The sequence below is a fragment of the Spea bombifrons genome, chromosome 1 (genome assembly GCF_027358695.1).
Source record: "Spea bombifrons isolate aSpeBom1 chromosome 1, aSpeBom1.2.pri, whole genome shotgun sequence".
Lineage (NCBI taxonomy): Eukaryota > Metazoa > Chordata > Amphibia > Anura > Pelobatidae > Spea > Spea bombifrons.
In genome coordinates, this window is record NC_071087.1 from 105,524,485 (window position 1) to 105,535,995 (window position 11,511).

At 41.6% G+C, this 11,511-nt stretch overlaps 1 protein-coding gene across 4 annotated transcripts; it reads left to right on the plus strand.

The window, feature by feature from the left end:
• The first annotated feature begins 5,687 nt into the window (after positions 1-5,687).
• Positions 5,688-10,953, plus strand: HABP4 (hyaluronan binding protein 4). 4 transcript variants are annotated; one of them, XM_053467560.1, is made up of 9 exons: positions 5,688-5,805; positions 6,697-6,978; positions 7,298-7,439; positions 7,833-7,988; positions 8,329-8,400; positions 8,906-8,977; positions 9,334-9,496; positions 9,633-9,806; positions 10,382-10,953. In XM_053467560.1, exons 2-9 carry the CDS (start codon positions 6,702-6,704, stop codon positions 10,439-10,441), a joined length of 1,116 nt encoding a protein of 371 aa, XP_053323535.1. In that variant the 5' UTR covers positions 5,688-5,805; positions 6,697-6,701; the 3' UTR covers positions 10,442-10,953. The 4 variants fall into 4 exon arrangements, with proteins under 4 accessions (XP_053323535.1, XP_053323543.1, XP_053323549.1 ...); XM_053467568.1 differs by lacking the exon at positions 5,688-5,805 and having other exon boundaries at positions 6,697-6,960; XM_053467574.1 differs by lacking the exons at positions 5,688-5,805; positions 8,329-8,400.
• The last annotated feature ends 558 nt before the right edge of the window (positions 10,954-11,511 follow it).

Below are 11,511 nucleotides of genomic sequence, written 5' to 3' on the forward strand. Positions count from 1 at the left end.
ATGGCCGAATGAATGGAATTTATAACCCATTCGACATACCCCCCGCAGGATCAGACAGCTGGAAAACAAGAGCGGCGTGATCCCGTCAGCGAGGGGCACTATGTGAAGATTTTACGGCGGAATCAGAAACCCGTTTGATAGAAAGAGAAAGAAGGAGGTGTCGGCAGCTGTACAGATCTTCACTTCTATTTTTTCCCGCGTTACATTTCGCGCCTGGCACTATCCAATCGCCTTACCGACTCCAGGCGCGAGCTGCGGTGTCAGGCAAGTGACAGCCAGCACAACCAATAGCAATGTCCCAAAGACCGGACTGACACATCATCTGTCTCGGTGATTGGTGCGCCCGTAACATTTCGCAGTGTGTGTTATGATGGCTCTCGCTAAGCTGATTGGCGCGGTTAATTTTTTTTTTTTTTTTACCTGCCAGATTCGGGTCCTTCAATGAAAGCCCAAAGCCACGCCTCGCTGTTAAGCTGTGACGGCGCCCTATGAAATGATTGGTCATTTGGAGGGGTGGCAGGAGCAGACACGCCTTGTGGTGACGAGTATATTTGGAACGCTCAATGAGCTCATGTGAGGAGACGGAGTTTGGGGGTGTTGGCGCGAAACAGTTTAATACACCTACTCGCCCCACCCCCTCTCATAGCTCAAGCTTGTCCAGCGCGCGCAAAAAGAAAGCTGGAAGTGAATACTGTTGCATAATCAGTGAAACTGTTTCATGTTCTTATATAAACATAGGAGTGTAAATATTAAGCATTTTAACCCCTTCGGGGTTTTTTTTATGTACTTAAGCAAATCAGACATTGTTTTGTTCAGGACGATTAGTGCTGATATGTAAAAAAAATATACCAAAATAGAAAAAAAAAAACTGCTAGGATTTCTTCCTAGTGGGTACTGCTGCTGAACAGTGGCCCGGTTTTTGTTCGTTAGCATCCCCTCATTACAGTAGTATCCCATATAAACGTTTTTTTTATATATCCTTATATTGTATTTTAACCCTACTGGCTTCAGGGTTTTGGAAGTAGTGATGTTTTTAATATAATTTTTTTTTACTTATTGTGGTAGGGTAAAGGGATTTTTTTAAAAAACAATATTTTTTTAATATTGTTTTTGCCCTGGTCCCAGCACAATATGGATATTGTATGAAAATTGTCGCATTCTCTTGTGCTGATCTCATAGTGATGGGCCTGTCCTAGCGTATTGCCGATCCCAATGTGTGTGATCAGCCAGCAGGTGGGGCAATCAGAGATTACAGCAGGATCTGGGCAGACCCTTCTGCATCTCTCCTCTCAAGTCATTATGGAGGGTGTCAGCACTGACATCTACCAGTAGGAAGCTGGCGGTTGCTCTGTTGCACCCCCCAATCTGTCAGCAATACCTTTACATCAATAGGGGAGTAAATCCAAATTCAAATATGGTCTATCGACAACCTTCTTTATGTGGAAGTTTGTATTTCAGGACAAATTAATCTTTTCATAGATACCTGCAAGTTGACCCCTTCAGTCACTGGGATTTTCATATCCAAAAGACCAAAACATTGTGTCATATATTTGTCATTGTTACCAAATGTTTGTTAAAGTATGAATTATGAATAAACTATGAAATTATACATATTTTTCTGAAGTAGGGAACATAATAATTATTAGTGATAATTGGTAAAAAGAAATGATGTACTATTTTTACTTAAGATTGCAAAAACAGCTGGACAATGACCCAATTTACATATTATCCTATATTGCATAGCTTTTTGTTGTTTTTGGAGGGTCTCTCATACATTTTTTATGCCATGGTGACATCACTGGGCTCCCTTAACCCCTTGCTGCCAAAGGACATAGTACTACATAACAAAATCCCAGTATTAAACAACAGATGACATAGTACTATGAGATCAATATCCTGGTGTTCCTTCTGCTACATGGGGCCCCAAGCTAAATGATCAAAAATCATTAAAATACACAAACTTCCCAGTTATCAAATGTCATTAAAATACTCAAACTTCCAAAGATGTCAGCGATGACCCCCTCGCTCTAACAGAGACACGACTGGGTAGCTAGTAGAAGACAGGGTCTTAACTAAAATAACATGCTTATCTGATATAGAATTGCAAAATCTTCCTTTATGATCCAACATTGAAAATCAGTGGGTCTAAAAAAACCTCTGCGTGAAATGTTCACCAGCGACTGCACTGGAGTACATAAAGTGGAGGGAGATGTATTGGGTTTTACTTGTTTACTTGTTTTCATATGTCTCATAACTTCAGCAATGCCAGGGGCGTAATTATAAACCACAAGGCCATGGTATGAAAATTGCCCAAGGTCCCCAACTCCACCAAGCAACATTTCCCACAGTGCCAGCTTTGCTCCCAAAAAGCTTATCAGTGCTACCTTGTCTGTGCCATCCTTTGTCCCCAAACAGCTTGTTTGCGCCATATTTGCCCCCCAAACAGCTTGTCAGTGCTCCAAAACCGCTTGTCCATGCTTTCTTGTCCACATGTTTATTTGCAATGCCTATTTCACTGTTTTAACCTCTTAGGGTGGGGCTGTTTTTTCCTTTTGTACCCCTCTGGATTGAGGCAATTTTAACATTTCTGTGGTGTTTGTGTTTAGCTGTAATTTTCGTCTCTCTCATTTAGTATACCCACACTTTTTTCTGACTTTTGTTTGAAATATCTTGTACTTATCCACAAAAGCTAATGAAAACATGCTAAATAGATTCTAATTTATGTCCTGAGTTTAGAAATATCCAATGTTTTTTAGGGCAATAAGTACGAGTAGAATTGTTTTTTCTTTTTACAAATATGGTAATCCAGAGAGTTTCAAATGGTGGTGGTATTTTAACACTTTCCATGCATTAAATCTACCATCAGACTTTGCCACCATCTGAAGTGGTAATTTTTTTTTGGGGGGGGGGTCACACATATTGTACTTCAGGCATGAATTTATAGCTCCTGATATATGTCACTGTTAAACAACACAATATGTGTTCAGCAACATCTCCTGAGTACAGCGATACCACCCATGCATAGGTTTGCCGGGAGTTAAAATGCCACATTTGTGAGTAGCGCATTTTTCAATATAGAATTTTACCATCTGGTCATCCTGCCCTTAACTCTTTCCATGCCAGGATTTTTAAGAAGATACAGTGCTATTTTAGCACTTGCTCATAAAAATAGACCTTTTGATCGTCTCCTAAGCTCTTTTAAAGCAGGCGTCCAATGCCATATTGTATATGGTGCACGTGGAGGCTTGGGGGAGGGGCCAATGCCTCATCATTGGTCAATAATGGATTATATAACTTTGTTTTCAGTTATTTAAATATATTTGAAAACCATTCATAATTTCACACTCTTTATTTTTTTTTAGCATTATACAAACTATACCAGGACTCCCTGAGTTAATCCTAGCCCATTACATGATGGACCACATGATAGATGTGATGGACCACATGATGGATTTGATAGACCACAGTGGTAATTGCAAATATGTGTTTCATATGTACCTTATTTAAAATTAATGTGTATTTTAAATAAACTTTATCCCTATTCTAAACCAAAAATATTGGGGCCAGAAGCTGACATGTGCATTGTGGTCAAAAATGGCACCATGAAATATGGGGCTGCTATTCAATTATTTTCAGAGCTGGTTTAATTCCCAGTCCGGCCCTGCTGCTAGCTGTGGGCATTACCCACTTGTAGTGGCTTTAAAAGGGCCAAGTGGTTTCAGGGTTCGCCCCGGCCCACTAAGTGTGGCAGGCCTGGTCGCCGGTGCGCCCCCTGCAGCTATGATTGTTACACCCCTGGCAATGGGGTATTACAATACTTTTTTTTCTTCACTTTAACACAGTACACAATGCAAACGCGTAGGAAAGTGAAGCAAATTGTGACCTATTTTATTTTTCCTGCTATTCCGAAGCCTCAACAGAAACAGCGTTTGCCTAACAAAAGTCTTTTAGTGAAACAAGTAGTGTTCCAGATATTAACACTGATGTGCTTTACCAGTGGTTGCTGCCTACCGCTGGCTGCTAGAACAGCTGGGTATACTGCGTGCATGTGCACAGAGAATTTATGCGCTCCAAATGCTTTCTCCTCAAGCAGTAAGGGCACATGACTGTACCCCGTCATCAGGTATATATGCAGAAGGTATGCCAGCTCTGGGGAGTTTTTCACGTAGGAACACTCTGCAAAGCATGGGGAGGTGAAGGGCTTATAGGATTTACATTAACGTGCAGTGTAACGAATGGTTAGGAACTGTAGCAGATGTTTGTCTTGTGTTGATACAGATCTCCCTTTGCTCCACAGTCTCAGTAGGTATATGAGTTTGATTGCCCTTAGTCTTCAGTGTGTCATACGAATAGATAAGAAAGATGTCAGTAAACTGGAAAAAAAAGCCTACAAGAAAAGGTTACAAAATTAAGAAAGATACACAATTTCGATTGTGAGGGGGCTCCTGGTAAAGCTCTTGTGTGACAGCTGGAGATGGGTCGTTCCATTAGCTCAGGGGTGTCCAACCTGCGGCCCTCCAGCTGCTGCAGGACTACATCTCCCATAATGCTCTTTCAGCTAAGGGCCTGGCTGATGAGTATGGGAGATGTAGTCCTGCAGCAGCTGTCCTGGGCCGCAGGTTGGACATCCCTGCATTAGCTGGATGTCTTATGACCACACCGTGTGCGATATAAAGGACCTTGTGTGAGATCACACTCTGTAAAGTGCACCTGTTTAGAGAATGCAAAAGGGTCTATTCACTACAGCGTTCGATTCAAGTGATAAGTCACAAACTTTATTATTAATTATGAAGTGAAACCCTGATGAGATTATTCAAGATTTCAAGGGGGCCAAGCTACGTCTTGTTAGGACATCAAAGCTGGGTTGGCACACTATGAAGTACACTGAAGCCCATCAGTAAAAATTGCAACACCCCTAGAAAACCTCTGCTTTAGTGAATATACCCCAAAATGTACATTTTCCACATTAGTATTATTTATTGTATGCACTGAAAGGCACTTCCTGTTGTCAACAGGGTTTCTTCTCCCTTGCTTCACTATTCACTATGAAGGACCAACAATGGCAAGTTTCTCCAGTGGCCCTGTATAATGCATAACTCAATGTGCAAGTAATAGAACTATGTCTTAGCTACACATTATGGGACAGGAGAGATGTGGTTCCAGTTCCTTCATTATGTACAGAGAAGTAAAGGAGTTGAACCCATGTCTCTTGTTGACGCTCCCTGTAGTGAATAAATCCCTATTTGTAATTGATGTATCTTAATAGAAAGAAATGGTAAGATATTGAAAATGAATGCTTTGACAAAATAACGAGTATACTACATGTCTGCTATAATAGCGCTTAACTAATGTTTCACGCAATAACTATACAGTACAGTAATATAGACACACAGCAGCATATCGAGCGCTAACAGCGACTGGCGCAGCTATTACCACGTGCACAGCAAGCGCAGGACTACAATAATTAATTATAAAGTACATAAGGACTTTGATTGGACAATAGGTGCTTGGGAAGGCGGAGCGTGCTTGGGTTTTTGAAGTCACATGCACGACAGGATCTGGGCGGTGTCGGCGTCTATTGGGTAGGTGAGAGCTAACCGTGTGGGCTGTAGATCCAATTGGATGAGAACTGAACCCGCCCGGGATAAAGAGAGATCATGGCGTGGGCGGGTACTTTGCGATTGACAGCAGGAGGAGCCTATTGGCAGTGCGAAGGAGGGTATGGCGAGTGATTGACATCCCGGGTAGACTAGCTAAAGGAGGCGGTAAACGAACTCTTTGCTCTGGACATCTTTCGGGGTTGAGGTGAGAAGCGGTGCATGCGACGGGTCTCTCCGTGTCTTTAGCTGGATTGCTGCCTGGGTTGTAAAAGCTCCTGCGTAGGGCTTCCACTCTGGTCTCCATGTTGTTAAAATGCATTGTGGGCGGGTGTTCCCGCATGCGTTGGGGTAGCTTGTGCGCCGAAGTAATCCATTACTATACGTTAGGCGTGCAGCTCTTTGCCTTGCGGGTTAACAAGAAGCCAGTTTTTTCCCCCGTTAATTTCTTGGCTTGTATAGTGTATACACGTGTGTGGCTGGGTAACATACTGCTGAAAGTTTCTGGTCCGGTAAAGGCACACGCGGTGTGCATATTGTCTATTGCGCATCGGTGTGATCCTGTACGGCTGTGGGCCCTCGTGGTGCTCTGTAGTATGTTCGCTAACACACACTGGATTCCTATAAGCTTAAATGGTGACCGAAACCACAAAAACAACCTGCCCCAGGGCCCATAATCTGTCCCATTTCCCAACCTTTATATTGTAGGAGCTCAAGAGTTTGTATTCTAATCTGCAAGTCCCAATGCTCTTTAAAGTGCGTGTGTGTGTGTATATGTGTATGTATGTATATATACTTCTAGATGCCTTATTCAGTTATCAATAGGCCACAAAATGGCAAATCCTGCCTCTAACGTCCTCTGTAAAGTTGTGACATAATGCTGTATTGTTGCAGTTGTGGTGTCTTATATTTTTATAAAAGCGCTCAATCTTTATTTTAACTGTTCCTCTGTCCATGTGACACTTTGCGCTCTGCTGATGTAGGTGGTGTCTGTCCATTCTGAATGCAGGATTCATTGGTTAGACTAGGTAGGCCGGATGGTTCTCATCTGCTGTCAAGTTCAATGTTTAACATGTATGTAATTTTAATATCTTTGTAGGTGAAATGAAGCCAACGCAGACTAGCCCTGTTTCTGCTACCATGGCGGAGGCTTTTGGCTGTGCGGTGGAAAACCGCTTCTGTCAACTTCTGGATGATGAGACCGACCCATTAGACTTTCTTCAAAAAGCAGCCGAGGAAAAGGCGCGCCGCAAAAAGAAAGACGAGGCTGTGGCTGCGAAAAAATCCGGCCCCAAGAAGGAATCTCAGAAAGAAAGGAAGGCAATTGCTGCTTTGGCTACAGAGGCCCCGACTACCCAACCAGGTGCGGGCACTGCTAAAAGTAAGGCTATCTTAAATATGAACAGTGCAGTCTCTATCACTAGCCCAGAGAAATCAAGCTTTAGTTCTTAAATCAATATAGGAACATGATTTAATGGTGAGATAAACATTGTGACAAGCTTTTGTGTATGATTTGAGTTAATGCCTAAATAAATGGTTTAGTCAACCCCAAAAGTGGGAAACTAGCTGGCTTGAGTAGACGGCTAATCTTTAATTCTATTTCTAGTGTAAGATTCCAAAAAATCAAAATTTCCAGTTTGTGCTAAACGTTTTGTTTTTGTTTGCTACATGCCTTATTTCTCTTCCCCCTAACCCATTAGGCCAGAAGAATGCTCAGAAACCAGTGCATAAGGGACCTCAGAACGAAAACAAGTTAGCTGATGTGAAAACTGAGAAAAGGACTGCTTTCAGGGAGTTTCGTTCAAATATTATGGATAGACCAAATGAGTATAGCATTGAAAAGTAAGTGAAAATGTTCTAACACTCCTAGAAATCACTCCTTAGATCTTGCTACTCCCTTGTAAAACTCTGCCTATAAGTAGTAGGGGGAACCTCCTTTCCTGCCATATTCATACCGTTCTGTCACATTTGTTATGTCTGACTATTGTACCTTCTCGTGGTTAGACTAATGCATTAAAGAAAAATACATGCGTACATACAATTGCTTACACTATGGGATAAAGTGCATTTGGTTGTATGATATATGAAAGGATTTGTTAATTTACTAAGCTAACTTTTCTTAGAAGTCCCTGTAAGTTCATCCTATACTATCAGGCTGACTCAAATGATCTAGATTAAACTTTTGACAAGTTCTCTAAGTAACCACCCGTGGAATATATATATTTTATTTTTTAGACCTTTGGATCTTGGTGAGAAAGAGAAACTTGTAAGGAACTGGATTTCAAGAGGTGGTATGCGTGGCAGAGGACGTGGGGGCTTCTCAAGAAACAATGAAGGGGAAAATCAAAGAGGAAAAAGAGAATTTGAAAGGCACAGTGGTAGTGATCGGGCGTATGTATGGATTTTAAATTTCACTTAAAATGCAGAGTCTAGATTGGTCTGGCATCATAATCCGTATAGCTTTCCATAGGTGCCTGTAAAGAATGTTGTAGAATTTGCATTGTCGTCATGCTGGGAGTTTTGTTAATGTTTAGTCAGCTTTGTGTAAATCTGTTAATGGATTATCGGGTGTTGAAGAAAAACATTTGTGCCTTGCTGAATAACCATCAGGTTTTGGAATTACTACAAGTGGCCAATAGTTTGTAGCTCCCTTTGTGTCCAAGATAACTATCAACTTTCCAACTTCCTCAGTCTGCAACTGTATGGATAATGCCTAATGTTCTGTCTCCAGAGGAGTAAGAGCAGAAGACAAGAGGGGTGGAAATGGATCGCACAACTGGGGCTCATTTAAAGATGCTTGCAGGTACAAAAGCGAAGACCCTAGATATAATGAAGCCATATGAGTTCAGAATGGAATATAAAGCTACAGCGTGCAAATTGCTGTCTTGCGCTACGGAATCTGTCGGAGCTTTATAAGTTATAATATATGGCATTGTTCAGGCCTTTAGTTATAGCTCTGTAGGACTGTTTCTTGGCCTCATTCTTGGTTGGAAGGTGGTATATACTAAATGGCTGCTGCATAACAAAGGTGGATGAGATGTCTGGCTGTCCAAAGGAGGAGTTTTTTTTATTCCATAAAAGCCAAAGTCACCTGTTATCTGAATTCTACATTAAGATTCTCAGTAGTATAGAACTTTCTACTTAAAGTGAACAAGTTGCACTTAAAGGTGTTTCAAAATACTTACTATAAAGTGTAATGTGTCTGACAATCATGCAATGCTAGTTATAGCAACATCAAAAATAATCCTTGATGAAATGGTCCTCATTACATGTAGCGATAGTAATGTGAGTGAATATTATCATCTTAGTGACGTGGAACCAACACCAGTGGAGGAGCCCTTGGAAAACCAAGAGCCTACTGAGGAGGAACAAGACGTAAAGTAAGCTCTTTCAAAGCTAAATATTTTAGGCTAGTATAACAGGGCTGTCTTTGTAACATGGTGCAGAAGGAGCAGCTATACCTCATGCTCAAGGATTAGTTTGGCTGTTGCCATGGTCCCAAAGTGGAATGCTGTATTTGCATTGTGTGAAATGTTTCATGTTGACCATTGGGATATGACTGCAAAGGGCATCAATAGTATTGTGCTGTGGGCTGAACTGGGTATGGTTTGCCTCTTATGATTAAAAGTTGTCTTGGTTGTGGACTGTACCCTTATTTATTCTGACTGCCCTGATAACAAACATTAGAGAATGTCAGCCTGCTTTAGAGCAAGTCTGTTAACATTGTTTTATGCAGGATGGCTGACGAAGGTGCTGATGAATTTACCAAAGAAATGAGCCTGGACGAGTGGAAACTGATGCAGGATCAACGCAGAGCAAAGATTGACTTCAACTTGCGTAAACCAGAATCCTCTGTGCCATCAAAAGCTGTGGTGATCCACAAGTCTAAATTTAATAATGTAAGAACCCCCCTGCATGAGCTATGTGTCTTTGTGGGTTTCTTGTTTTTACAGACTTTACTAGGATGACCTTTTTTTTGGCCTGTTTAAAACATTACTTTTGCTAAAATTGCACCTGTTTGTCCCTCCCATGTAGAATTTGAATGAGAACGAAGAGGACTATCATTATGCCTTTCGCAAGCCTGTCAACGACATCACTACTCAGCTGGATATTAATTTTGGCAGCCTGTCGCGTCCAGGTCGTGGAGGCAGAGGTGGGGGTAGAGGGCGAGTCCGCAAAGAAGAACCTTTCCCTCATGCAGTGGTTCATGTATGTGTTGTATTTCTCATCTAAGGGTTGTATAGTCTGTTATGATGAAAGGGGATTATACTATCTACTGTGCATGCTAGACCAGCCTCCAGCAGTGTCTGGGATTCTTCTTTGATGAGGACTTCATCCTGGCACATCTAAGCTAGGCACACCCAATGGAGGACTCCGGCTGGGAAGCTTTCACTGCAGTTCTCAGCCTTTGGTCTTTGTTTAAATGACAATGCTTGGTGTTGTATTCACCAGAGCTGGAGCGTTTGCAGGATGGTTGGATATTAAGTTCTGACTTAAATATTGCCTATACCAGTGAGTTGGCACTGCATTCAAGCAGAATTGTCCAACTGATGTTATGCAGGGTCAACAAGATTATGTGTAAAGATCTATTTGTAATGCGTAGGAAGTCTCGGTTGAAAAGCCATCTTAAAACACACACTTTACTAAACTAATAGTGCATCATGCTGGATCTCTTACTAGTTGCGTTAACAATTAAAGTCCATCCTTGAGACTGGAAAATGTTGACTGGGATTAACGGTAGCCGCACCAGCTCTAACATGTTTAGTGTCCAATTTTGTCTTTAGGTTGATGTGGCGGCTGCTCCAAATCCTGATGACCCCGAGGACTTCCCTGCTTTGGCTTAAATGGATGTCTTCTGCTCCTGTTTTCCACCTGGAAGCTGTCCAAAAGCATCTGTTAAAGGAGCTAAAGATTTTGTAAAGTGTGGAAACTAATGTAGTACTTCAATATGAATTTGTTCTTGGTGGCAGGTTGTAATGGGATTTGCAATTGAAAATATTGGCCAGATGGTGGTGTTTCAGAAGGGCAAGGGTGTTGTTGGAAAAGTTGAACTACAACATGAATCATAACTGTTGTAACTGACTGGGTGGTGTATTCACAAGGCTTATTTACTGTCCTCTTGTCCAGTAGGTCCTTTTAAAATACGCATCTACACAAAATATGTTGGGTTGGTATAGGGCTTTTCTTGATGCACAGTTAAGCAATATATAAAAAAAGTACAATGTCACAACCCCTGTAAATAAAATGGCAAAACTCTGTATATACCATGGCTGTTAATACAGTATGTAAATTTCAATGCTCGTTATGCCCTGCTGTCTGAAAATTGAGGTGTTAAATTAAAAATACTTAAAATGCAGCATTCCCTCTGATTGTTTACTAAACTTATTTTGCGTTTGTTTCTAAAAAGGCCTAACGTCTTCATCTCCATCGCGAGTATATATTTAAACTACTTGCTAAATACAAAGCCTGGCAAACACCATAATACCTCTGGATTTTTTTATTTTTTTTCGCAAAGGTTTAAATAAAAATTGGAGGCAGTGAATTGACAGACTATCGTCCTAAATGTGCATATGCTTAGTATATAATAGGTGATGGCATGAAACAGCCACTTAACCCCTTGACTGCTAACGACGGCATGGTGCCGTTGCTAGCAGTCCCAGTCAGGTGCTAACGATGACACCGTGCCGGTGCTAGCACTACCTACCTTGATGGAGGTCTGTTTACCCCCATCACCACCTACCCCAGTGATTATGGGGCCACCGGATCTGGCCAGTGACGGCATGCGTGATGACATCACTGCAACTTTTTTCATAATGGACAATTGTCAGTTAAAGCATATGGGGGGCATGCTGCTCAGATGCCTGTATCTCGGGCATCTAAGCAGCTACAGACGCCCAACATATACAGTTGGAAA

Bases quoted from the DNA above. Each gene is read 5' to 3' on its own strand.
- HABP4 (XM_053467560.1), top strand. From the start codon at position 6,702: ATGAAGCCAACGCAGACTAGCCCTGTTTCTGCTACCATGGCGGAGGCT. The intron at 7,440-7,832 runs GTAAGTGAAAAT...TTTATTTTTTAG, and splicing joins AATGAGTATAGCATTGAAAA to ACCTTTGGATCTTGGTGAGA. The intron at 7,989-8,328 runs GTATGTATGGAT...TTCTGTCTCCAG, and splicing joins CACAGTGGTAGTGATCGGGC to AGGAGTAAGAGCAGAAGACA.